This window comes from Prionailurus viverrinus, chromosome B2 (assembly GCF_022837055.1).
Source record: "Prionailurus viverrinus isolate Anna chromosome B2, UM_Priviv_1.0, whole genome shotgun sequence".
NCBI classification, from domain to species: domain Eukaryota; kingdom Metazoa; phylum Chordata; class Mammalia; order Carnivora; family Felidae; genus Prionailurus; species Prionailurus viverrinus.
This window is the reverse complement of record NC_062565.1, coordinates 5,063,694-5,090,875: the sequence shown is the minus strand read 5'-3', so window position 1 is coordinate 5,090,875 and position 27,182 is coordinate 5,063,694. Positions and strand designations below refer to the sequence as shown.

Genomic DNA, 27,182 nt, shown 5'->3' with positions numbered 1-27,182 from the left:
ACTTCAGTACTTCTACTTATACTTGTCCTCTTTCAGCCCACTTATAGTTTTAGCCAATTTCAGTTTCACAGACCTTACACTTGGAAAATACTTTTCAAATCCATTGGCAAATGTGGCTTCCTTACTCTACAGGAGAGGAACAGAGAGGAAATGAACTCCTCTTGTGGCACGTACTTAGTTTACAGAGCTGGTATTAGAACCTCGGTCTAATTCTCTTTTCTATTGTTTCCTGACTCTCGCTAGCAATAGATGTTTTTGGAAAGAATGCTGGACTGGCTGTCAGGACAGCCAGTCCTAGGCCAGCCCACTAACGAGCTAGCTGGGAGATTCTTCTACACCCATGTCCTTGTACGTGAACCGCAGGGACTGGTCTCAGTGACCTCTAGTGCCCTTCCAGACAGTAAAATTCTGTGATCATAGGTTCTTGGGTGCTAGAACTCAATACCTAGGTCTATCCTGCACTGATAAGTTTTCACACTTTATTTGTAATGTTGTTCTGCTTTGTACCTTCTGGAAGTGGCCTAACTAGAAAATATTATTGTTTTTATCTAAAAGTAAACCCAGATATCAGGTATTACCTGAAATTAATCCGAAAATTGTTACAGAATATAATCCCATCTGCTTAGATTATAAAATGGCTGACTTTTTCCAGGAGTTAAAAAATAGTACAAATGCCCTTCGTACGGGAACTGAACGTACTGTGCACCAATATCCGATACTCGGCCTGTAGCCGGTCCTTCCCAGCTGCTGTCCTCATCCTGGGCACCTCTAATGCCAGTGGCCAAGCTCCCTCGCGTCCTTCCCCTCCCTGCAGCCAAACCCTTGACTCGGGGGATACACTCTTGGGGCCACAAGTGGCCTTTCCGCACACTTGGAAATACAAAACAACAAAAATATCTTCCTCTCTCTTACAGAATTCCACGCATCTTTCTCCTCTCTGCATTCGATCAGATGTTCTGCTTCTGGGCAGCCCCCAGCTCATCCAGCTCGTCTGCCCACCCAGAACAACAGCCAGGGACCGTATCGTCAAAGATGCATCGTTGTCAGGCTTCCTGCCCACCCCTGACTCGGGTCACGGCCCGCCACTCTCCACCCCCAGGCTGCTGGCTGCAGCCGGGGGAACTTGTTATCAATACACAGGACCGGCCGTACATCTCTTCCTCAATGCCTTTAGACGGATTTAGAGTCCTAATAGCACAGCAAGGTGCTGGCACTTACCTATCTCTATGTGCGTGGAGATGCCACATGGTGAACCTCTCGGACACAGGGAGCCCAGTGCGATCAGCAGCCCCGGCCAGAACCTGCACGCAGACATGCCCTCGTTCCTCACCACTCCGGTGACACGACGTGTCTGAAATCTAGGCCCAGGCTCCCTGCTTTCCCTCTAAGCGGGTCACCGACACGGGAAGCCCAGCGTCGTTTCAAAATAATAACACTGCCCAGCAAACTGTTTAACTACTGTTTAACTTCACCAGAACAGCAAACAAACTCCACCTAGGAGGGGGGAAGAAAAAAAAAGCCATCAACCCAAATCTGAATGTCCTGAGGTTGAAGCATTGCCACTTTCTGACCCAGGGGGCCTCCGGATTTCTTTTTAACACGAAATTTGTATGGTGACACTAGCAAAGTTTTTCTCCAAATATTCTTTGCTTTCTTAAAGAGAGAGAGAGAGAGAGAGAGAGAGACACTCACCTGTCCATATTGACAGTCAACATCCCCTCACAAGGGCTGATCTCTCGGGCATCGTTTCCACACACGTATCAGGTGCCCTGCGTCCTTGGCCTCCCAAGCCACAAGTGCTGGGAAAGCTTTTATGACAATCAGCTGGCACCAGCTTCTCTTTCAGTATTTGGCAACAGATACCAACACCCGCAAGGGGATTACACAAGGGCAGCCACTCCTGGTCTCTCCACTTCTGGTTGCTCTTATGGGGCTTATCTCGAGCCTGTTGCACGGTCAGATTCCTGCACCCCAAGAAAAGATATCGATTCCACTGGGGGCGGGAGACGTGGGACCGATTTAAGACTGGGAAACAAGAATTCAGAAAATGCTAGGCTCAGAATCCACCTGTCACGAAGGATCTAATCTACAGCACTTAATCCATGGGAAAAATTACGTGACGCTCTCAAAGCTCAAATTGTGCATAAGATACGGGAAAAGCAAGGAAGGAGATCCTAAAAGGGTGGGCAGAAACCATACTCATGCTCAGGCGAGCAAATAGAAGAAAAGCCAGAATGTGGGATGATCTGAGATCCTTAGAGGCCTGCCAAGTTTCCCCTGTAACCTTAGCTCAGCCACCGGCAAGCCCCAGAGAAAGGAAGCCCACAGCTGTGGGCTCAGCCATGAGGGCATTGGGCTGGGCTGCTTCTCACTGCTTTTCGGCCAGAGACCTTTAATTGACATGGTTTGTCTGGCTAACAGGGTGCTTTACAAACCTAGGTCTAGGCTCCTCCTTACTCCAAGTGGGGGAGTGGATGGGCAAAGGGGAGAAGTAGAAGGTGGAGGTGCCCAGGACAAGGGCACGTGACAAAGAAAGTTCCTGGGTACTGATGGTCTTGCCCTCGCGGGCCCTGGTGAGCGATCACACCCATCCAGGCTCTGGGGGACATCCTAGGCAGCCCAGGAGCAAGACAGGAACCAGGGGGGAATGTGCTCCCACTCTGAATGGGGGATTTCACAGGGCACTAGACAGAGAAGGGGAGGCCAACAGCATGAATTTCCTCGGCCTGAGGCCTTTATGGGCCCCTTCCTTCATAAGGATAGAAAAATTAGATTTTACACTGGCATTGGCCTAAGTATTAATACTTATTATTAATAGTTAGCTATTAATGGTTAATAGTAATCATATTAAAGTTCACTTTTTTCCTGATTTTTATAAGAAATAACAGTTTTGTGTGCCCCCAAAAGTATCATGGGCTCTAGGCAGTGTGCCTTTTGGAGAAGTGAGTGGACACTGTTGAAAACGGAACCTTACAAAGATAAGCAGACAGGGGCACGTGGGTGGCTCAGTTGGTTAAGTGTCCCACTTCGGCTCAGGTCATGATCTCGCAGTTGGTGAGTTTGGGCCCTACATTGGGCTCTGTGCTGACAGCTTGGAGCCTGGAGCCTGCTTCAGATTCTGTCTCCCTCTCTCTGCCCCTCCCCTGCTCACGCTGTGTCTCTCAAAAATAAATGTTAAAAAAATTTTTCTTAAAGATAAGACAAACCGCAAGAGACTCTGTAAGAGAACTGAGGGTTGTTGGAGGGCAGCTGGGTGGGTGGGGATGGGCTAAATGGGTGATGGGCATTAAGCAGGGCACTTTTTGGGATGAGCACTGGGTGTCATATGTAAGAGATGAAACACTGGATTCTACTCCTGAAGCTAAGACTATACTGTATGTTGAGTTTAAATTAAAAGAATTTTTTTAAAAGATAACCAGACTGACTTGGGGTGGAGAGAGGCAGTCACCGTTGCCCTAACAAAACGCGTTGCCCCAAACCCAAGACAGCAAGCTGTCGGTAGGGCTCCCTCTGCAGGCGGCAGGTGGAAACACACCAAGTCCCCAGTCCCCCATGACACCCACCGGCCAGCACTCCCTTCCAGGGCCCCTCTCTCCCGTTCCTTCCGGTAACATGAAATACAGAAGGAAATAGCGAACCCCCACACACAAAAGATTAAACCCCGCCGTTCCCACTTCTGCTAGATGTGACGGACTCAAGACTGAGTGACGCCGACTCAGGAAAAACCAAAGTCAAAATCTAAATGCCTGGGCATTTTACAAATAAGAACCCAACGTCCTAGAGAAAGGTGAAGGGCCCAGAGGCTCCGGAGAGGCCACCAAGAGACTCCACTCTGTAGTGGGGAGAAGCAGAGAGATGCCAAGACTAGGGGTCCTAAATCAATGCATAGAATGGGGCTTCCCTTGAACCCACAAATTCCGAAGATAGTCCTATTTCTATTTGCATCCTCATGAATGCGGAGGCTCTCTTGCTGCTTCTGGAGTTGTATGCTCTTGTCTACTTGTGACTCTACCTCGGTTGATTCGATTCTGACAAATGGTCCTACTGACGAGTCGGGGAGGCCTAACTTTAATCGTAGCAGTGGCTTGTCCAAGGGCAGCTAGCAGGACTTTGAACGTTGTGCCCGATTTATTGCAGTAACTCTCCTAAGCAATTACGTTATCTCACAACGAAAGAACTTTCTACCAAAAAAAACAAAACCAAAAAAACCTGAGGTTAAGTAATTTGTCTAAGGTCATACTGCCTGTGGACAACAGACTCGGCTTGGGGCCAAGATGGTCTTCAGAGGCACAGCTACAGATCACGGCGCGGGGGAGGGGGGGGCGGTGACCCCAATTAATGGAGAGAATATGTAAACACACACCCAGAAAAACGTCCAGGCACAACACGGAGCCACACTCGCCCCGCACACAGGGCCCTCGGCCCAGAGCCCGAGCGGGCTGGGCTGAGGCGACGAAGAGCCGAGATCGCGTCCTCAGCGGTTGGGGCAGCACCGCCGGGGCATCCACGGCGTACAAATTCCGGTGGCAGGGGGAGGCAGGTTGGGGGGGGGGGGGGCTCGCGGAAGAGGGAGCAGGTGCCCTGCAGTAGTTGGGGGGCTAAGGAATAATTACAGAAGAGCACTCGGGGCGGGTAAGGTGCGGCCGGCAGGTGCGTACCCCGGGGAGGCCTCCCAGGTCCGGCGGGGCGCGGGGCCGCTCTCCGCGGAGGACCCGCTGCAGCGCCGAGGGCGCAGGAGAGGGCGCTGCTCCGCGTCCCCGCGTCCCCGCGTGCCGGGCGCGTCCCCGCCGCCGCCGCCTCCCTCCTCCCGCCGCCCCGACCCTTTGCACTGGGGCGCGCGCTCGCTTGCCTGCTTCCTGCCGCCGCCTCCGGGGCCATGGCGACCTGCCTGCGGCTGCGGAGCTGCCGGGCCCCGCGCCTCCCGCCCGCGCCCGCGGGCCGCGGCCTGCGCCCCGGCTGCCCCGCGCAGCCCCGCCGCTCTGCTGGGGGCCCGGCCGGCCTGTCCGCGGCGCTGCTGCGCACCGAGAGCTTCGTGGGCGGCCGCTGGCTCCCGGCCGCCGCCGCCTTCCCCGTGCACGACCCGGCCAGCGGCGCCCAGCTGGGCTTGGTGGCCGACTGCGGGGTGCCCGAGACCCGCGCCGCGGTGCGAGCCGCCTACGAGGCTTTCTGCAGCTGGAGGGGCGTCTCGGCCAAGGTGAGCGCGCTCGGGGGCCCGGGCTTGCCCCATAGGGAAACCGGCCGCGTCGCTCCCCACTCCCCGATGCGCCGGGCACGAAGTCGTAGAAAGGAGAGCAGAGGCGAGCCACGGGGAAGTTTGGAGCGTCGGCGTGGTCCCGACCGCGGTGCGGGGGGCTGGGGCCAGGCGCCGCCCTCCAGCCTCTGGAAACGTCCAGCCTGGCAGGCAGAAGCCGGAGGAGTAACATGAAATGAGCAGCGAGCCGAGGGTGGGGTGAGCAGGTCGAGGGGCCTGACCGTGGGCGGGGGGCCGGGAGGTGAGCTCAGGTGGCTCAGCCTGGGTCGTCGGGCGTGGTGCAGGACCGTGCTCCAGGTTTCGGCCTGCGTGGAAGGGCGCTGCGCTAGCGGGCATCTCCTGGGCCTGCAGGTGGTCGTCTTCACACGACCTTCCCTCTCTACCTGTCCGTGTCCTTACCTTCTTCCTGTAAAGACGCTAGTCGTGTTGGGTGAAGACCCACCTGTATGACCTCGTTGAACCTTGATAACCTCTTTCAAGACCCTGTTCTGTGATACCAGGGGCACAGCAGGGGGAGACACAATTCAGCCTGAGCATCAGGGTAGCTTCCCAGAGGACACGAGCTGCAATGATAAAGGCAGGGGAAGGGAATTCAGCTGGACCAAGATTCCCGAGTCAGGAGCGTGCCTGACCCATTTGTAGAGCAGCAAGGGGGTGGGGAGGCTCTGCAGGCGGGAGAGACGGGATGGCCTGCTGGATCCAGAGGGGAGCGTGGACTAGGTTTTACCTTGAGGGAGGTGGGGCACCGTCCCAGGGTTTCAAGCTGAGCGGTGATCGGCTTTGCATTTGCAAAGGGTACTGTAGGCACAGCACGGAGAGGGAGGGGCGGTGGAGGCCCCTTAGGGGGCTGGTGGCAGTGACTGAGGCTTGAAGCAGGGCGGTCCGCGGAAGGGTCTGTTGTGACCCTGCAGGTAACTGGAGTCCCTGGCGGTGACAGGGTGTGAGAGGAAGAGGGGTCAGCCGGGACCCCAGGGTCTCTGGCCAGAATAGCGGGGCAGGAAGGAGTGGCCACCAGCTGAGACGGGGAAGGGGTGGGCAGGAGCTGGCGGTGTTGCAGGCGTCCGCAGCTCTTCTGCCCCCGTCTCTGCTCCGGTGGTTGTTTGAGCCCAGGGCTGGTGCCGGGACCGCTCACTGACACAGTCCCTGGGTGTTCACATCACCCACCTGACATCAGTGCCCTTGAACGTGAATGCGTGGCATCAGCTTGTCCTCCAGGAGCTCGGGCCTTCTCTCCTTCCTTCTTGGAAGGATCTCGGAGCATTTTCCTGAGGAAGTAAGGGGCTCCGCCTTGCCTAGGAAGACAGGCCCACCTCTGCAGCTATGAGACGTGGGCTCTGATACGGCTTGTGTGGCTACCGTGACCCTCCCTTCTTGTCCCCCGGCCTCAGCCGCTTTCTGCCCGCTTCCCTAGGCCTTCACGTCCCGCCCGCCCGTTGCGGAGGTCGAGTTCACCTGTTGATTCTGCCGTTGGGCCCATCCCAGCGAGCTCACAGCCTCACTATTCTCCCTTCTCTCCATAGCACAGGTCTTGCGTTTCCTGTTGACATTTTTTTTTTGCCTCACAGCGTTCTTTTCACGTGTTTTAGGACCTCCCGTTTCCCACCTTGGGACCTCCTGGAGGAGCTCGGGGGAGAAGGGAGCTGGGTACTCACAGGCGCCTCATAAGCCGGCGCGTTGGTTTCCTGTGGCCGCTGTAACGAATTACCACAAGCTTCGTGACTTCACACAACACAAATGCCCTTACTATTCTGGAAGTCAGAAGCGCAAAATGTGTGGACAGGGCTGTGTTCCTTCTGGAAGCTCTAGGGGTTTCCTCACCTTTCCCAGCTTCTTGAGGCAGCCCCACACTTTTTCTGCTACTACTTGGCCTTTGACCTTCCTGCCTCTCTCTTATAGCGACCTTGTGATTACATTGGGCCCACCTGGGAAATGCAGGCTACCCTCCTCACCTCGAGGTCCTTAACGTAATCACATCTGCAAAATCCCTTTGCCACGTAAGGTAACAGGTTGACAGGTTGCAGTGATTAGGGTGAGGCCGTCTCTGAGGGCCGTTACGGTGCCTGCCACATCTGAGTACTGTTCTTGGTGCTTAACAGGTGCTTCCTCTAGTCCTTTTGATGGCTCTATGAGGTAGATACTCAATCCTTGTTTTGGATGAAGAACCTGGCTGCGAGAGGCTCAGAGTTCACCATCCACCACTCACCCCTGCTCAGGTGGGGGTTCTGGGACTTGAGCCCCACGTGACTCCGTGCACCGTGAGCCTCCCTGCTGGAGTCCTGCATGCTCACACAGCTCCTCACAAAGGCTGTGGAAGTTTCTGGGAGCTGCCCCACAAGCCTGATGGTTCAAACAACAGAAACAGATTGGCTCAGTTCTGCGGGCTAGAAATCCAAAGTCAAGGCTGCTTCCTTCTTTTTTTTTTTTTTTAACATTTTAATGTTTGTTTATTTTGAGAGACGGAGTGAGAGTGAGGGAGGGACAGAGGGAGAGGAAGACCGAGAATCCGAAGCAGGCTCCAGGCTCTGAGCTGTCAGGACAGAACCCGGCACGGGGCTCGAACTCACAAACCATGAAATCATGACCTGAGCTGAAGTTGGATGCTTAACTGACCGAGTCATCCAGGCGCCCCTGCAACATGTCTGTTTTGGGCGGACCCCATTAGCCCGTAACCCAGGCTGTGCATACTGAGGATGGTTCGTCGCCTCCCCTGGCCCCCAGGGTTCGGCCTGGACATTGTGTTTTCTGCCACCAGCAGAATCCACTTTGTATTCCTGCAGTTCTTACACCGTTTCCCGTTCTTCTCTCGTTCTCTCTCAGGCAGAGCGTGTGCTTTACATCGAGCAGACCATGTACTCAGATATTTGATTGCTTTCTCCGAGCTAGGCCCCCTAGAACACAGTCTTTCCTCTCTCACCCAGAGGAAGTGCTGGCCTGTAGTCACCAGATTCCTACCTGGCAGAGCACAGGGCCAGCAGGAAACTGTACCTGTGTGCGGTGAAATTGTTCATATTTGCACTGTTCCACAGAAGCTGCTTTTCTCTTTCACGATTTATGACTCCGCATACGCCTTTACGTGCACTTGAAATGGAATCTCATTACTTATCAAAGAGGGGCCTGCACACCTGAGACTAACATAACGTTATATGTGGATTATGCCTCAAAAAGGGGTTAGAAGGTCAAGTTGTGTCTCCCCGAGAGTGAGGGGACACGGAAGGTTATTTTGTATGACTGTTGTTTTTATTTCCTCGGCCAGGAGAGGAGTTCATTACTTCGGAAATGGTACGACTTAATGATGCAAAATAAGGATGACCTTGCCAAGATCATTACAGCTGAAAGTGTAAGTTCAAGGTCCTAACTTGTTACCCTAAGAAAATGCCCTGGAATTCTCAGGCAAAAGCTTGGGAAAGCCTCTAACTTCAGGGCTGTTCTGCAGCTAAAGAAAATGGGAATTCTTCACCTAATGGTCAAATACCAGCTAATCCTTTTTTTAAATGTTTATTTATTTAAAAAAATTTTTTGATGTTTATTTATTTTTGAGATGGCGGGGGGTGAGGGGGGCTGTGGTGGAGGTGGGGAGTACAGGCAGAGAGGGAGACACAGAATCCGAAGCAGGCTCCAGGCTCTGAGCTGTCAGCACAGAGCCCGATGCGGGGCTCGAACCCATGAGCCGTGAGATCATGAGCCAAAGTCAGATGCCTAACCAGCCACCCAGGCACCCCCACAGATACCAACTAATTCTTGTGCCCGGCACCAACTGTTGCTAATGAAGCCAGGCCCTCGTTGTTGCTAGAACCATTTGTATGTTGCACGCTTGAGTGACACAGAGAAACATGGATGGAGCTAGGGAGTATGACACTAAGTGAGATAAATCAGCCCAAGAACGGCTGGTACGTTTTACGATTTCCTTCTATGTGGAATTTAAGAAACGGAACAAAGGAAAAGTAAAAAGGACAAAAAGAGGTTCTTAAATACAGAGGACAAACTGAAGGTGGGAGGGGAGGTTATAGTGATAACCATAACACGTGAGCAATGGATTTTGAGTGAAACTATGTGAATAATGCTTCCTCACCGTTCCCAGTTGTTTCCATGTGATTGGTACGGTTGATTTTTTTTTCACGTTGTTTTTGTACGTTGAAAACGAGCCTGTAGCTTCTGGTAGCTGTAACAGTCATGTGACACCAGGGTCCCACCCTCGGGAAGATGTGAGGAGGAGAACAAAGGAGGAGACGCACTTGCCACTATCTTGGATGCGAACAGGATTGTGGCTTGGGTGGGGCTCGTTGCTTTCTGTCACCGTTTGTAACTCTGCTTTCCAAGACTTCTGCTGGGGTCACCGAATTTCTCAACAACCACGTGGGTTTTGTGAGGGGCAGGAGACTCGTCTGCCGTGCATGCGGCCTGGAAGAATTTCCAGGCGCGGAGTCAGGCTTTTGTGGTTAGAAGGCAGTGAATGTGTCCTTTTTTTAATTTTTTTAAGTCTGTTTACTTACTTCGAAAGAGAGAGCACAAGTAGGGGAGGGGCAGAGAGGAGAGACCGAATCCAAGCAGGCTCCGTGCTGTCAACACAGCACAAAGCCCAATGCGGGGCTCGAACCCGCGATCCCCTGAGATCATGACCTGAGCTGAGATCGGGAGTTGGACGTTTAACGGACCTTGCCACCCAGGAGCCTCTGAATGTGTCCTTTTCCGATCCGGTCCAGGGGAAGCCGCTGAAGGAGGCGCAGGGGGAAGTTGCCTATTCCGCCCTTTTCCTAGAGTGGTTTTCAGAGGAGGCCCGCCGCGTCTACGGAGACGTCATCTACACCCCCGCCAAGGAGAAGCGGGCGCTGGTCCTGAAGCAACCCCTTGGGGTGGCCGCGGTCATCACGCCGGTAGGTGGACCGACGGGATGGGCAGGGGCCCGGGGTAGGAGACGCAGCGAGGGACAACTCGCTCTTCCTCGGGGAGACGTGTGCTCCTGCCGGGGGCTGTCACCTGCCCTTGCTCCCTGATTCCCAGTGTGGGGTGGCGGCCGGGGAGGCCTGTTTCTAATGCCTGCAGGGGTGGGGGGACCCACAGCAGGACCCAGTGGCTTTTCTGATATGGCTTAAAGGCTGCTTCATGGCAGCGGCTCTAGCACATCTGCAAAGGTCTTTTTTCCTAGAGGCAGGATGTGACACATTGAACGTGCTGTGGTTTGGGGACATTTTTATGCTGATTTTATGGTTATCATCAACAGCCAAGTGTTTGCGTGCAGTGGGCCGGGTTCTGGAGGTGAAAAGGCTAAGAAATACAACATTGTGTCTGCCTGGACAGAGCCACAATACACTGGTGGGGCACCCAGCCCTGTCTGGGCCACCAGAGGGCCTGCTGCCTGCCAGGCCTCTCGTGTCAGTTCACCTACAGTGCCCGCTGGTCCCGAGACCGCTTTCTTCCCTGGCTCAGCAGAGTCACAGGCTGACGCCCCCCTTACTGCCTAGACTGACTCCGTGTGACCCGGAACTAGACGTTCACAAGCTGTGTGACCTTGGGCAAGTTACTTAACTGCTCTGTCTCAATTTTCCCCAACGGATGTCCTCATTGTCCTCCAGGATAATAATATTGACCTCAGTGGGTGTTGATGAGGATTTAATTATAATTTAAAAGTGCTTAGAATAGTGCCTGGCACAGAATCAGCACTATGCAAATATTTGTCAAAATAAAATAGGGAGAGGTCTACAAATATAGATCTATAAATAGAAGGAAGTAATAAATCACCTGCCATTTGGAAAATTACCTTTGCTAATGTTTTCTCCTAGAGGGTCAGGCAACTACAGCTTTCAGGCCTAACTCAGCCCTGCTGCCTGTATTTGTGAATAAAGTTTTATTGGGACACAGCCACACCCATCCCTGCACATACTGTCTGTGGCTGCCTTCACATTAGAACCACGGAGTACTTGGGGCGCCTGGGTGGCTCAGTCGGTTAAGCGTCCCACTTCAGCTCAGGTCACGATCTCGCGGTCCGTGGGTTCGAGCCCCACGTCGAGCTCTGGGCTGATGGCTCAGAGCCTGGAGACTGCTTCCGATTCTGTGTCTCCCTCTCTCTCTCTGCCCCTCCCCCATTCATGCTGTCTCTCTCTGTCTCAAAAATAAATAAAAAAACGTTAAAAAAAAAAAAAAAAAGAACCACGGAGTACTTGAGACAGAAACTGTACATCCCCCAGAGCCTAAATTTTTACAATTTGGGCCTTTACAGAAAAAGTTTGCCAACTCCTGGTGTGGATACTCTTGTACTGTTTTAAATTCTGAAAATGTTCCCTGTGTTGGCGAGCCTTTGTCCCGAGTCGCCCGGGAGGACGGGTGTCAGGTGTTCTGAGAGCTCGCCTGTGCAGGAGGAGCGGGAGCACTGCTTTCGGAGTCCGTGTGTGCAATGGCATCTGTTGACTGACTTCCCGACCTGCCTGCCTTTGAACAACCGGGCCAACGTCTCTCATCTCCTCTCTGCTCTTCTCACCCCAGTGGAATTTCCCCAGCGCCATGATCACCAGGAAGGTGGGGGCCGCCCTGGCCGCCGGCTGCACCGTGGTGGTGAAACCCGCCGAGCACACGCCCTTCTCCGCCCTGGCCCTGGCCGAGGTGAGCCTCTCCCCCGCGGTCGTACGGAGCTGACCAAGTCCAAGCAGCAGATTGAAAACCTGCCCCTTTAGCTGCATCTCATGCCGGATGGTGTTGGGTTTTAACTGACTAGCAGTTATTTTAAGTCTGACGTTTGAGAAAAAGCAACGATGGGGGACTTTCTGACATCTGTACACATGTTTTAGGCTGCCCTAAAGATGCTCTCTGTCCTCCTGCTCCCGCCGCCCGCCACCGGCCCCCCCCCCCCCCCCCCCCCCCCCCCCCCCCCCCCCCCCCCGTCCTCTGTGCGGAGTCTCTGGCCGGCACCTGCTGCTGCGCTGGGCGGTCACAGCGGCCGCTCTGGGGGCGCCTGCCCTGCGTTCCGCGAGCACCTGGGGGCCGCTTGGGCTCCTCCGTGACCCGCCCGTCGCACGGCTTCCGTCCGCACCCGCCGGTCGGGCCCGGAGCAAGCCGCCAGGCTGTCGGTTCTCCCACAAGGCTGCGGGGCGGGTGCCGGGTGCTCGCGCAGCGGGGGGGGGACGGGGGGGGGGGGGCGGCCAGGCGGTTGTCCCGACTGCAGTCTTCGCGGCAGTCGGACCGGTGAGCGCAGCGGCGCGGGGAAACACGCCGACCGTCCTGCGCACGCCGCTGCCCATCTCGTCCCCGATACTTCGGTTTGGCCGTGTCGTTGCCCTCGCTGGGTTTACGAGGGGACTCAGAGAGGGCGCAACACTCTGCTGTTCCCACCGTCTTCCCAGAATCCCCAGTCGGGTTCCTGCGGCGTTGACTGTGCGGGAGGTTCGGCCGTGACGGTGATTCCAGCAACGGCTGACCCAAGGAGGGTCAGCGTGGAAGGAGCGCGCGCGGGGTCCGGGCCCGGGCGCTGGCGGGTGGGCGCGCTGGCTCCCTTCGGCCCTGGTGTGCGGCCCGGGCGTCGCCTCCCTTTCCTGGCCGCTGCCCTGCGAGGTCACCTGTGGGCGGCTCTGCCCCCTGCGCGCCTTCTACAGGTGAACCCCAAGCTTCTTGAACTCTCCTCCCATTTTTCAGGGAAGAAATCCAAGGGGCTTTTTTCGTTTTTGTTTTTTCTCTTTATTTTTGCAAACAGAAAGTGGCATGAAAACTCATGCCGTAAAAGAGCTCAGTGTGTGACAACACATTTAATACCACCTTGGCGTGAATAAGGATCTCATTTCAGGCCCAAATATATTCTTATTCTGTCCCCAAGGTCAATTTAGTATTTCCCCCAGTACGTTCTGGATTTAAACAGCTGTTTCTCTCTTCCCGGTTCCTGTTTGATCACGTGCTGCCCCCCCCCCCCCCCCCCCCCCCCCCCGCCTGCCGTTTCTGTAGCTCGCGGACCAGGCTGCAATTCCTCCCGGCGTGTACAACGTCATTCCCTGCTCCAGAGCGAAGGCCAAGGAAGTCGGGGAAGCACTTTGTACTGACCCTCTGGTGTCCAAAATCTCCTTTACTGGCTCAACGGCTACCGGAAAGGTACGTGACTTAAGTGTCAGAGAAAACAGATGTCGTTCTCATATTTTCCTTGGAGACTGAAAATACTAGTTCATCGTTATCAACCTCTTAAGGAACATTCTCAGCAGAGTGTTGAAAGGTTTGTTGCATAAAGTAATGTCTGATCATCCTCTGGAGACATTTTGGATGGTGTCCCTTACTGTGAACCTGACCCAGGCTTCTGACCATACCGAGGGATCGGCGCAGCTGGAGCTCTCAGGATTTGTGGCCCGGGAAGTGGCTGAAATCTATCCGTTGTGTTTCCTCAGTTGTGAGATGCGCATTTCTTTCATGATCTGGAATAAAGTTTCCAGAAACATACAACTGATGTTGGAATGGAGGTCTTGGAATTGAACAAAAATTGTAGGTAGTAGAAAGGTCCTTGCAGAAATAGAAAGGCCTTTTTGTTCGTTTCCTTAAAAAGCTTTGCAGTTGTGCGTCGTCCTACAAATTTATACTGAGAGAATAATTGCAGTGTTATTTTTTTTTTCAACGTTTATTTGTTTTTGGGACAGAGAGAGACAGAGCATGAACGGGGGAGGGGCAGAGAGAGAGGGAGACACAGAATCGGAAACAGGCTCCAGGCTCTGAGCCATCAGCCCAGAGCCCGACGCGGGGCTCGAACTCCCGGACCGCGAGATCGTGACCTGGCTGAAGTCGGACGCTTCACCGACTGCACCACCCAGGTGCCCCTGCAGTGTTATTTTTAACAAGAAATTAGGAAGCTAAATTTCCAACAGATGGGGGCTAAATAAATTTATGAAATAGCCATGCGATGGAATAAAGGAATGTTCTAGGGGTGCCTGGGTGGCTTAGTTGAGCTTCTGACTTCAGCTCAGATCATGATCTCACAGTTTGAGTTTGAGCCTCACATCGGGCTCACGGTCAGCCCAGAGCCTGCTTCAGATCCTCTGTCCCCCTCTCTCTCTGCCCCTCCCCTGCTTGCGCTCTCCCAAAAATAAATATTAAAAAAAAGAATGTTCTAGAAACATGTACTAACATAAGAGAATCTTCACGTTATAGTGTTACACTAAAGGAATATGGTATAAAGTGCTATGAAAGTGTTAAGATGTTCCAGATACGTGGTTAATTGGGAAGATAAAGGTTACAAAACTGTATAAATCTACCATTCTGTTTTCTTTATAAAAAAAAAAAAAGAGGAAGTACATATATATGAACTTGTGTGTGTGACCATATTCTGAATCAGTATACCTCAAAATTTTATCAGTGCTAAGCTATGGGCTATGGGATTCTGGGAGATTTTATTATCTTCCCTCTAATATGATTAAGCCAATTGTCCCGTAAAGTTTTTTAATTTTTTTTTATTTCTTTTAACATTTATTTATTTTTGAGAGAGAGCAAGAGACAGAGTGTGAGTGGGGGAGGGGCAGAGAGAGGGAGACACAGAATCTGAAACAGGCTCCAGGCTCTGAGCTGTCATTACAGAGCCCGATGTGGGGCTCGAACTCATGAGCAGTAAGATCATGGCCTGACCCGAGGTGGGACACTTAACCTACTGAGCCACCCGGACGCCCCACCACATAATTTTTTAATAAGTAATACACTTAGATGGTTCAAGAAGCCAGACGATGTAAACACGCTCACATTCAGAAGGCTCTCTCCTGCTCCTGACTCCCTCCCTTCTATAAGTAAATACTCTTTGTTTCTTGTTACCTTCCTACTGTTTATCAAATAGAGATATGTGTTCTGTCTTATTTTTGAGAGAGAGAAAGAATGTGTGAGCACCAGCAGGAGAAGGGCAGAGACAGAGAGGGAGAGAATCCCAAGAGAGAGAGAATCCCAAGCAGGTTCTGCGCTGTCAGTGCAGAGCCTGATGCAGGGCTCCATCCCATGAACTGCAAGACCTGTGCCGAAACCAAGAGTCAGACACTCAACCGATTGAGCTGCCCAGGTGCCCCTAGAAATAGACGTTCTCATTTCCTCCTTTTCTTATACAGACCATCATCCCACGTACACTACTGTGCGCCTGGCTTTTCCATTGCTGGGGAGTTGTGGGAAACAGAGGCTTACCGGTGCGGGTGGCTGGGTAGCTGCTCCTGCCTGGTGCTCACGGAGTCTGTGCTCTGTTGCAGATACTGCTGCACCACGCAGCTGGCTCTGTGAAGAGGGTCTCCATGGAGCTGGGCGGCCACGCCCCGTTCATCGTCTTCGACAGTGCCAACGTGGACCAGGCTGTCGCGGGAGCCATGGCATCCAAATTTAGGAACTCTGGACAGGTGAGTCCTGTGGCGATTTTCAGGGTGTGTATGTGTGTGTGTGTGTTTCACAAAGATCTTACCACCTGACTCACCTCCTGGAAGGAAACTTGTAGGTTCCTTCCGTAATTCTTTCTTTACTCTTTGAGCACGTATTTCTTAAGGCCCTCTTTTTGCCAGTGACTGTTCCGGGCTCAGAGGGTCCAAATGGAAATAAGGTGTAATGAGGAATTTCTGAACAGATTTTTTTTTTTTAATTAAACTGTTCTCTTCCTACTCGTCAGTTATTCCCTCACCTTAGTTATTATCTTCAGTTTTCCCTCACTGGGCTTTTCTCTGCTGCACAGGTAAAGTCATCTCCTCAGACACAAAACAGCCTGAACAGCTGGGGTCTGAGGCCCACAGTCTTAAGGAAAAGAAAGTAGGAAAATGTTGAGATGGTTCTGGAAAAACTCAAAACCCTACTGCCTGGGTCTCACTGTCCTTGAGGTGGAGGCGGCCTGACAGGCACACGGTACAGGTGCCCATGGGGTCTCCAGGTTGCCATCGGAGTGGCGGCCCGAGTTCACACCTCCAAGGAAATCTCGGAATAACACATCTGGTGTGGACCTTCAAAGTGACCTGATACAAACCCTGCATTTTATAGATGAGGCAACGAAACTCTGGAGAGACTGTTTGACTTGAAGTCCTACGTCCCTGGGTCATAGGGCCAGCCAGTACTGCTAAGGAGCTGGGACTGTGGACCAAGAGGCCTGTCTCCTGGTTTCTCTCCAGGCTGTTGCCAGAAACCTGGCTTCTTACAAAATATCCTTAAGCACTTTGTCTCAGAGTACCATCAATAAGTGGTTTTATTTTTTTTTTTAAGTTTATTTATTTATTTTGCAAAAGCTCATGTGAGTAGGGGAGGGGCAGAGAGAAAGAGGGAGAATCCCAAGCAGGCTCCATGTTGGCAGCATGGAGCCCGGCTTGGGGCTCGATACCATGATCCATGAGATCATGACCTGAGCTGAAATCAAGAGTTAGACGCTCAATGGACTGAGCCACCCAGGTGCCCCAATAAGTGGTTTTAAATGCATTCCAGAGACAGAATAAAAACTCCCTGAAAGGTTATATTGTGGGGGAAAAAAGGTGAAATCTTGTATAATACTCTGTATCAAATAGTTTTCATCCTTGTGTTGACCTTTGGTAATTAATTTTTCCCCTTTCATATAACCTTAAATAGCTTGGTTGTTTCCGAAATACCTGTGTTTTCTTTTAGAAACATAAAATGCCAATATGTGTAACCTTCAGAGTTATAAAGCTACAACTTTGAGGTATGTTGATTTAAGCCAGTAAAAATGCATAGGATGCAAAATTATATGTAAGTAGATAGTTTCTACTAGAAAAATACATGATTAAGAAAAACATACAGGAAGAAAATCTATCAGTGATAACTGCAATTCCTATAATGTGGTTGTATTTTATAATTTTAAAATATTAGGTCTAATTAGGAAAAAATAAGCAAAGGTCTTTTCAATAATTTAGGTTGACGTGGAAGAACGGCCATTTTCAAAATGTCAAATTCAGCCAAACCCTTAAATAGTTTAATAAGCTAGTAGATAGAAGTCAGTCTTTGACTGCCTTCCTTCCTGCTCCTGCTCTGTCACTGCAGCAAAACTGTCTCTCGTGGAGTTACTGTTTTTTTATGCTCCTTTCTTCTTCCTGTTTGTTTCATAATGGCTTACTTAACCCTTTGGAAAAAACTTGAGTCAGGTGGCTTTCTCTTTTTTGTGCAGATGTTTGTACTTGCTTACTTGTTTAACCTCAAGGTGAGGCAGCTATGGACGAGGTTGGAGAAGAATGAGCACTTTGTGCATTCGTCTTCAGGGCCCCAACCACATGGGGAGGAATATGGCAGGTTGGACACAGGACAAGAGCCACTTGGGGAAGTGTTTTCACATTGAGTATCTGATAGCAACAGTGACACTTTTATTGGCTGGGTCAGTAGCTTCTGACAAATGGTCTTGTGAATTTGGTTTGGGTTTTTTTTCTGTCCAGACTTGCGTTTGCTCAAACCGTTTCTTGGTGCAAAGGGGTATCCATGATTCCTTTGTGAAGAAATTTGCCGAGGCAATTAAAACGAACCTGCGTGTGGGTAATGGATTTGAGGAGAGAACTACTCAAGGCCCATTAATTGATGAAAAGGCGGTAGAAAAGGTAAGTTCATTTGCTTTTCTGTTAAATTTCATGGTTTCAGTGTCAAGAGCTTTAACTAGCAAAAAACACTTTAGTAAGGTGCCCAGCAAGGCTGTTTTGGAAACAATGGAGAAATCAGAAAAAAGTGAATTTCTGCCCATTTGCATGAATTAAATAAATGGTATCATCTGGCTTATAAGCTTTTCTGGCTCTGTCATTACACTGAGCACTCGTCAGATGTCACTTTATTTTTAATGTTTATTTTTGAGAAAGAGAGAGAGAACACACGCACGCACATGTTGGGGAGAGGCAGAGAGAGAGGGAGACACAGAATCCGAAGCAGGCTCCAGTATCCAAGTTGTCAGCACAGAGCCCAACACGGGGCTCAGACTCGAACCATGAGATTATGACCTGATCTGATGGCGGACGCTTAACCGACTGAGCCACCCAGGCGCCCCGAACTCTGTTACTTTAGATCTCCTACTGCCCTCCCTAAATTTTCTCTGATAGTGGTGATCATTCTATCCCTGGCTGCCTCAGGAATTAGGATCTTGAAAGACAAAGTTCTTTAAATTTTTGAACAGCTAAAAGGAAAGGAAGACCGGTTTTATTTTTGAAATCATGGGTGTTTCAGCTGAAATGCTGGCTTCCATTGACAACAAAATGCCCTTCAGGAGAATCCTTGGCAAAAGCATCTGGTAGGGAGATGCAGAGGAACAGAAGCCACACCCAGTATTTACAAATGCCAGGAGAGAGAGACTGCTTTTAGGAAGGATCTGTTTGTTCAAAGAAAGTCATGGTCTAGATAGATCACTAGCTGGGCGAGAGTTCTGCCCTTGGTGTTTTAAAACATAATCTCCTGTTTTAAAACATAATCCTTTTAAATAAAGAAGATGTACTACATATATACAATGGCACATTACTCAGCCATAAAAAAAAAAAAAAGGAATGAAATCTTGCCATTTGCAACAACATGGATGGATCTAGAGGGTATAACGTGAAGTGAAATAAGTCAGTCGGAGAAAGACAAATACCATAAGATTTCAACCATATGTGGAATTTAAGAAAAAAAAACAAAGAAGAAATGACTCAAGAAAAATCAGACTTTTAACCACAGAGAACACACTGGTGGTCACCAGAGGGGGAAAGAGGTGGGTGAAATAAGTGATGGGGATTTAGGAGTACACCGATCATGATGAACACTGGGTGATGTCTGGAACTGTTGAATCACTATATTATATACCAGAAACTACTAGAACGTGGTATGTTAATGACCCTGGAATTAAATAAATAATGGGGGAAAACCTTATCCTTTTTAGAGTTACTTACAAGGAACTTTCTTGTGATACGAACATCCAGTATGCTCTTTAGATAAGTCTCTATTAATAGAAAGGATTTTAATGGAATAATTTAAGTTGGACAGAAAATGGAGGCTGGAGATTGATGTGCAGGGAAGAAAGGAGGTGGCCCAAAGACCCACATCTGTTGCCTCACCCAGCGGGAGCCAAGGGAAGCACTGAGGTTTGACAGAGCTCTGATAACTGTCTAGTGATTGCCTTGGCATTGCCCTAGTAGAGAACATGCATTAAAGTGTATGTTGGTACCACCTGCATTTTTGATGTGACTTTGGACCCTGTGCCTTGATTGCCAGTGGAGACAATTTGGGTCTGAACTAGCTGTGGCTCGAGGGACAGAGTGCTGGTTCTTAACCCGCCCTGTGCCTTTCACACCTGCAGATGCCAGAGAGTCCTTCCCGAGGAGACGGGGTGTGAGTAGGGCCTCAGCACTGAGAGTTTTTCAAGTGCCCCCGCTGTTTTTAATTTGCCAGCCTGGGAGACCACTGTCCTAGAGATTTTGGTGTTCCTGCCAAAGTGAAGGTGCAACCATTGGCCTCTAGAGGGCGCTGTGTCCCAGGACTTCGAACAAGGAAAGTGAAGGATGTTTTTCAGTTTAGTAGAAAACCTCTTGTCTGCAAAAATCCATTGTGCCTGCTTTAGTAATACCCACAGTCACAGGGTAAATTTGGGTGGGGGGGACACTGCACATGACATCTAACATGACCAGAAAAGGGCAGACCATATTCTCTCTGGGGGCAAAGAGGTGGCCCTTGTTAAAGATAATTAGTTTTCGAGCTATAAATCGTGGAAGGTAAGCCATGACGGCTAATGGGGTTTGTTGCAGACAGTGGACTCTGAGAGCATGGTAGGGGGCGAGGGATTAAAAAGGGCGGTTCTGGAGGGTGGAGTGTGCCCCAGCCAGTATTTACCTTTCCTGAAATCCCATGGCATATTCTGCCAAGAATAAGAGTCCTCCCCTGGGAGGTCTCCGGGGACCAAAGGTTGTGGAGAACTTCTGGAAGGAGGAATGGATGGTGCTAATACAAAAGTCAAAGCAGACGAAGCATTCCCAGGGGAAGCCTGTAGGGGAAGTGGGTGCCATTTTTTAGGATGGAACTTTCTAGAAGTGGGTAGGGTAGGAATGGGAGCAGGGGAAACATGGCGCCAACTAATTATATTTTGTACAGTTTTCTGGGCCGTCCCTACACCATTGCACCTCACAGCCACCACCAGGAGAGTGTAGGCATTTGCTCTGGGCAGGAGGTGAGCTACGGCTCCAACCTCAGTTGGTGTGCCTTTGCCCTCTGGGGACAGGGGCTGTCCCTAACGTGAAGCCTGCCAAGTCAGAATAAACCTGAGCTTGCCGTTGTCCCCTTGTTCAGGGGAGAGACCGGAAACTGTAAAGGCCACCCACGTCACCCAGCCAGTCCTTCACGAGGAAGGTGAACAGCCAGGGTTTGGAGCAAACCCTCAGCAATGAGAGGAACACCTGACCCTCAAGGAAGCAGATGAGTCCGGGAACAGAAAGGAATTTTCTGAGGATCTCATAGCGTCATCCGTGTGCTTCTGAGAAGATAGCGCATCTACAAAACAGAAGCAGGTCCTGTGAAAATTGAGGCAGTGAGAACAAGAGAGTTTTCAGAAATTAAACACATGATGGTCAAATTTTTTAAAAACATCAGTAGATGAAGACGGAAGGCAGAACCAAGGAGAATTTAAAGCAAAAGATAAAGAGATGAGGGGCACCTGGCTGGTTCGGTCTGTACAGCATGTGACTTGATCTTGGGGTCATGAGTTTGAGCCCCATGTTGGGTGTAGAGATTACGTAAGAAATACAAGTTGTTTTTTTTTAAAGACAAATGAAAAATATGACAAATTTGAAAAGAAATCAGAATTAATCTGAGGTGAGAGGCATATCCATTTTAGCTACAGGAACTCTAGAACAGACATAGAAGTAGCAGCATTATCAAAAACATGAGAAATGAAAACTCAGAGCCAGGGGAAAATGATTCTTCGGATGGAAAGACTTTACCAACTGCCAAGTGGAAGGAAAGCAGAAAGCCCAGATCCATTCTGCTAGAACAGTGGAGTGTCAGGAACATAGAAGATCCTAAAAGCTTCCAGAGATTGGGGGGGGAAAGCTACCTGCCAAGGGGCGAGAACTATTTTGGAAGTGCTTTTCAACAACACTAGAAATAGAGACGTGTACTTAGCGTTCTGAAGGAAAATTGGATGACAATTCCACCACCAACCAACACAAGGTAAAAACATCAGACATGGCAGGCAGCTCTTCCTGCCCATGGGTCCTGTCCCCGTGCTTTCAAAAACTACCTTTTTTGCACCCCCCTAAAAAAAAACGAAACAAAAACAAAACCATGAGACACGCAGTGTCAGGAAACTCAGGAAGCACACCATTTTCAGTGCACCTTTTTCAAAATGACCACTTGAGAAGAATGCATGAGAACAAAGTGAAAGTGAAGAGGACAGCATGGCACCCAAGAACCTGGAGCCAGCTCAAGAGTGTGAGAACAGAGGCGCCTGGGGGGCTCAGTCAGTTAAGCATCCGCGTCTTGGTTTTGGCTCAGGTATAACCTCACGAGCCTTACGTTGGGCTCTGTGCTGACAGTGCAGACCTTGCTTGGGAGCCAGTCACTCTCTCTCACTCTCTCTCTCTCTGCCATCCCTCGCTCTCTTTCCCTCAAAAGAAATAAAGTTAAAAAACAAAAACAAAAAAGAGTGCCAAGAACAAATGTCAGGGCAACTTCAGGGTGCCGGGCCCAGAAGGACATCAGGTCATACCAGACCCTTCAACAAATGGTAGAATGGAACAGCGGAAAAACAAAGAGCAGGGGAAGGCGGCACTGCACCTGCCACATGCCCTCCTCCTGCCTCTGCGTCTCCACGTATTTGGTTCTTTCTAGCTAGAAAGCATGAGGGCACCTCGTTCTCAACCTATTTTTTTAAGAAAAAGAAATGAAGAAAAGCACAGTTTTCTGCAGATTTAACATTCTAAGAGATTGTATCCTCTCCAACGTATCTTCAAGCCCGCTGTCCCGGGCTCCTCCTCTTCTCTTCACGCAGGTAGAGAAGCACGTGAATGACGCAGTGTCCAAAGGCGCCACTGTTGTGACAGGCGGGAAGCGACACCAACTTGGAAAAAACTTCTTTGAGCCCACACTGCTCAGCAATGTCACCAGGGACATGCTCTGCTCTCACGAAGAGACGTTTGGGCCTCTGGCACCAGTTATCAAGTAAGACCACCCAGCGGGTGGATTGGGGAAGGAGGACACCAAGAAAGGAACGCCGTTCGAGTGCCGTTTCAAGGCCCTGGGGCTGGGACGGGGGCTGCGGAGGCAGGGCTGTGTAGTGTCACAGAACAACAACTCCCATTCGTGGTTCTGAAATAATTTGTTTTTATCATTGCCTATGCAGAGCACAGAATTCAGCAGCTTCTTTACTTTGCCTCCTGACTTTTGTGTTTTCTGCTGAAATCATTTTTCTTCTCCTCGGAGCACATCCTCAAAGAGCTCTTTCGAGGGAGTTAGGGAAATGCACTTGCTGCGCTCTTAGGTGATGTTTTGTCTCACGTTCAAAAGTCAGTAATTATCAACCTGGATAAACTTCTAGGTTCAACGCTGTATCATTTCTCTGTCTCCTTATTTCTGGAGTCGTTACTGAGAAAAGTTGGTGTCTGGTTCTTGTTTCTTTGAAAAGGATCTAGTTTTTCTTTTTTGGAGACTATGAAGATTTCTCATGGTCTCTGACGTTAAGTTCTACCGGTGAGGCACGTCGTGAGCGTCTTCACGCTGCGGTCCTAATGTCTTCCTTGAATATCTAAGGTGTGTGTCTGGTCCCGGGAAATTGCTGGTCACTGTTTCTCCAGCAGGTTTTTCTCTCCCCTCCATTCGTTGCGTAACGGCCTCTAGGAGGTCTGTGGTAGAGACACGTCCGCGTCACCCCGCTCCTCTTCGCTCTGTTCATCGTACCTCCTCATCCGTTCCCGACACCTTCTGGGACATCCCCTCCCTGCCACCTGCCCGCTGAGCCATCCATTCCTGAGATACATACACTCTGCCACCCAGCCCACCCACCGTGTTCCTTCAGTTACTGTCATCCATGCTATCTCCACTTCTTTGTTCTTCCCCATAATGGAGTCTCCCCACTTCCTCATTCTCCCTTGTTTTGCTGCGGATGCTTATCCGTTTCCTACATCTTTTTCTGTCCCACTGTTGCTGCCTCCTGGCTTGTAGATCATTCTGTTTCTTATCCTTCTCCGTCTCCTCCAGAGAGATGGCTGGCTCCTGCTGCCGGCAGATCTCTGAATTTAAGAACTGGGGTGCTCAGAGCCCTTTGCCCCGGAAGAATGCTTCTCAAATCTTGTTCTGGAAAGAAAGGGATAAAGCTGGAAGGGGCCACAAGGGGCTTTGGTTTCTCTGCTGTTCATCTCAGGGAGGAGTGCACGCACGCAGAGCCCTGGCCCCCCGGCTTCCTGGGGACAGCTTGCTTCTAAAGTGGTTGCCGATTGTTACAAAGTCTCGGTAGGCAGCAAGAGCAGTGATCCTTTTTGAAGGCATTTGGTTTGACCTTCCGAGTCGCCGCTGTTCCCTATGGCCAGCCTGCTTGCCTCTCGTTCTCGCCAGAGAGGAACCGTGTGTGTTGAGCAGCGGGGCTCTTTGCTCCTGTGCTCGGCCCTGGGGTCTCTGCAGATCTCCCGACTTACACCGTGCCATTATTCAGGAAACAAGTCAGGAGACCAGAGAGCCGGCTTTCTTTGCCCTCTCCCCTATAGATTTTGCTGACAACCCCTTTAACTCTGGCAGGTTCGACACAGAGGAGGAGGCTGTGGCGATCGCTAACGCAGCTGACGTCGGGCTGGCAGGTAGGCGCTCCTGACTCCGTGGGAATCAGAACCACTCCTGGAACCGATGCTGGCGTTTGCCTTTTAAACATCCCCCTGGGTTTTGAGTCAGAAATGCCATTGTAGCGTGTGTTCTGCTGCTTTTCGGGGCACGAGCGGGTCTGTGCAAGGTCACGGCCTCCTGTCTGGTCCTTCCCACATTTTGGAGCTCCTGGTGAGAGCTGGGGGGCAGCTTGTGGGTGGAGAAGCGCACACCCCAAAATTCCCACGTTCTCGGAGGCTTGATGCCTGGAAGTTCACGTCTTTTTCTTCCACTCCGCCTGACTCCTGGCGGCCTGAGCCAGACCGAGGGGAGCCGCGGGGACCCTGGAAGTAGCAATGACCGTGCGTGCAGACGGAGCCTGAGTGGCCACCGTCCTTTTAGTTCGGAGATGGTCAGGGTGGCCACGGGACGTATCCCACTGCCAGACACCAGCATATGCACATAAATGCACTGGCAAATCTGCATTTAGCATCCGCAGTGAGGAGAGCGCGCTGAGGAAGACACAAAGACACAGATACACGGTTGCTCGGTAGCAGCTTCCCCTCCGGGGGTGAGCGAAGTACGTGGAACCAGAGGAAGGCCACGCACACTGGGGAGGCCCTTCCCCCAGCTGTCTGTGCAGACCTGTCGCGAGGCTGCAGTAGGACGTGTGCCCGAGTGCCTCGGTGACACTGCACCCAGCGCGCCTCTCGTCCCTTCCCAACAGGATGCGGGGAGAGGAGGCCGCAGCCTGCACTAGGCCATCCGTGTTAGGCAGAGATGGGAGGAGAGAGATTCTGGGCCCGGGGGCCACGGGGGTTCAGGTCGGAAAGGGTGGTGGTGATGGGCGTGATGAAAGGAAACGCTGAAAAGGACTAGACAGAGGTCGCCTGTGGCATCCTCTGCTTTAGACGCGACGTCTGTAACGACTGTATAAGCCGCGTGTGCCCTTTCTTCCCCTGACAGGTTATTTTTACTCTCAAGACCCAGCCCAGATCTGGAGAGTGGCCGAGCGGCTGGAAGTGGGCATGGTGGGCGTGAACGAGGGGCTGATCTCCTCTGTGGAGTGTCCTTTCGGCGGGGTGAAGCAGTCTGGCCTCGGGAGAGAGGGGTCCAAGTACGGCATCGACGAGTACCTAGAGCTCAAATACGTGTGCTTCGGGGGCTTGTAGGACTCGTCAGTGCTTTAAAAAATAAAGAAAGGAAGCTGACGTGCACTTACGGGGACATGCCATCCATTATTCTAGGTGAACTTCTAGGTGAGTGGAATTAGGGATTTTTCAAACTCCTCCAATACTCATGATCTTAAGCACAGGTGAGCCCCACCCCTCCCCTTACCTAACGAGGGACCAGCAGATGCCACACGTCTGGGGCGCAGACTCCCCAAGAACCAGCACTGCGTGTATAGAGCGAAGCCCTGGGACTCCACCAAGAGCTGGGTGTCCCGTCCCAGAGGCTCATCACTGCCTGGGCCGTGACCCCGCCATCTCCCCTGTGGCTCTGAGCTCACACCAGAGAGGGCTGCCCGGAGGACCCCTGAGCATGAGGACAGGCCGGGCAGAGGTGGGCCCACCGTCCCTGTCAATCTCCTGGCTCAGCTCTACACGCCCGTGCCGTGTATTCCTAAATGTTGCCACAGAGACTGAACTGATCATTTTTAAGACTTCGCAGTAGCACAGAATCTCCTGTGTTTCTGTGAGGAAAGAAAGAACACGCCTCTCTTTTTCTGGACCTTTTTTCTTAAGCTTATTTTTCCAGTAATCTCTACACCCAGCATGGGGCTCAAACTCACGACCCCAAGATTAAGAGTCACGTGCTCCACTGACTGAGCCGGCCAGGCGCCCCGGGACCATTTCAGTTAAAGCTTCATCATCCTAAATTTACTACTTAAAGATCATGCTCTCATCTCCATCCTGCTTTCCATTTCATTTTGTCTCCTTCAGGAAGTCAGCCTAGGCGGAAAGCAGAGAGCAGCAGAGGCAGCTGGGAGAAGGGAAGGCACAGAGGCGTGGCCCGGCAGCCCTTGGGGGGTGGGGGGGGGCTTAGTTCCCGTAGATGCGCCATTCGGCAGTCCGTCCCTTATGCAGAGGAGAGATGGTGTACGTGGCTTGCTTAGTTCAATGGGAGATTGCGAGGCCAACAGAAACCGAAATGTTTGCAAAAAAAGAAAGAAAAAAATTCGGTGCCAGTAAAGGGGCCATTATTCTTAGTAGCAGCAGAACCCCTCCCTGCCCCCCAGTCCAGCTGTGGCTTTGCAAGGTGAGGAAGGCTGGGGCCCGCCTGCACTCCCACCCAAGACTGAGCAGCTGTCGCCCGCAGCCTGCCCTTCCCGTCCTCACCCCCAAGAGCAAGCAGCCTCCCCACAGTGATCCCGAGAGGAAAATGAATTTCCATAATTGCCAGTCCGCCTAATGGCAGAGGTGCGAGGCCTTGAAATTCAGGCACGCCTTCTCCAGTAAGTTTTTCCAGCTCATCATTTGTAACAAAAATGATGCTGTGTCTCCTTTCACTTGGTAAGAGGAGCTCTGATTAAGAAAATTCTAAGCCTTTCTGGACATGTCTCCCATGCATATGGATACACTGAGGAAAAGGAATAAAGGCTGTTCCTGGCTGTACAGGCAGAGAGGAAGCTCTTTCCATTCCTACTCTCTGTGTGCAGAATCCACTGACACTCTGTGGGTATTCTGGGCAGTGGAAGGAGAAAGTAGTTCCTACCCCTCCCCCCATTTCCACCCTGTGACTTAGCATTTGTCCCTCCGCCACGGGGGAGCCTTGGGTAAGTCACTAGCGGTCCAGAATGCCCATGGGGACGGAGGAACTTAAGAGCCGGTGCTGGAGCTCCCTTGACTTAGCCTGCCTCACTCCAGCCACATCCCGAAACCCACAGGAGGAAGGACCAGAAATCTGCCTCCTGGTGACATGCCTCCCCCAGGCCCTGTCAAGAGTCACATACACAGCATATTGACAGCTTATTTCTACCTTTTGTTTTTATAATTTGGGGCTTGTTTTATATAACATTCTAATTAGGATTTGGGCGTGTCCATCTGTTTTCTGTTAATAAAATTCTTATAATGTTATTTGTTAGAAGTCAGGAACACAGATGCTTGGAGGTGTTGAGAGAATACGCTCAAAGTTACATGTGTCACTTTGCAAAACCAGTGGATCCCTTGGCTGGGTGGCAGATCGGAGTTTTCTTGTATATTTGGCTCACCAGGTACATAAATTCAGGTTCAGAGAC

The 27,182-nt window shown here is 51.2% G+C and overlaps 2 protein-coding genes across 6 annotated transcripts in view; one reads left to right on the top strand and one right to left on the bottom strand.

Moving 5' to 3' along the window:
- The window catches only part of GPLD1 (glycosylphosphatidylinositol specific phospholipase D1), a 68,032-nt gene extending 62,186 nt beyond the window's left edge, over positions 1 to 5,846 (bottom strand). For all 5 annotated transcript variants that reach the window (XR_007152033.1, XM_047857863.1, XM_047857866.1 and 2 more), the window contains exons 1-2: positions 5,694 to 5,846; positions 1,219 to 1,494 (exon numbers count right to left, since the gene is read on the bottom strand). Coding sequence is in view for 4 of the 5 variants with exons in the window: in XM_047857863.1 (XP_047713819.1) it covers positions 1,219 to 1,315 (97 nt within the window). In the remaining variant the exon portion in view is untranslated. The remainder of the gene's footprint in view (positions 1 to 1,218; positions 1,495 to 5,693) is intronic.
- Positions 4,876 to 25,738, top strand: ALDH5A1 (aldehyde dehydrogenase 5 family member A1). Its single transcript, XM_047857869.1, has 10 exons — positions 4,876 to 5,194; positions 8,505 to 8,588; positions 9,952 to 10,122; positions 11,729 to 11,845; positions 13,175 to 13,318; positions 15,430 to 15,573; positions 17,590 to 17,748; positions 22,146 to 22,315; positions 23,885 to 23,943; positions 24,911 to 25,738. The coding sequence occupies exons 1-10, from the start codon at positions 4,877 to 4,879 to the stop codon at positions 25,114 to 25,116; spliced, it is 1,572 nt and encodes a 523-aa protein (XP_047713825.1). The 5' UTR covers position 4,876; the 3' UTR covers positions 25,117 to 25,738.
- The last annotated feature ends 1,444 nt before the right edge of the window (positions 25,739 to 27,182 follow it).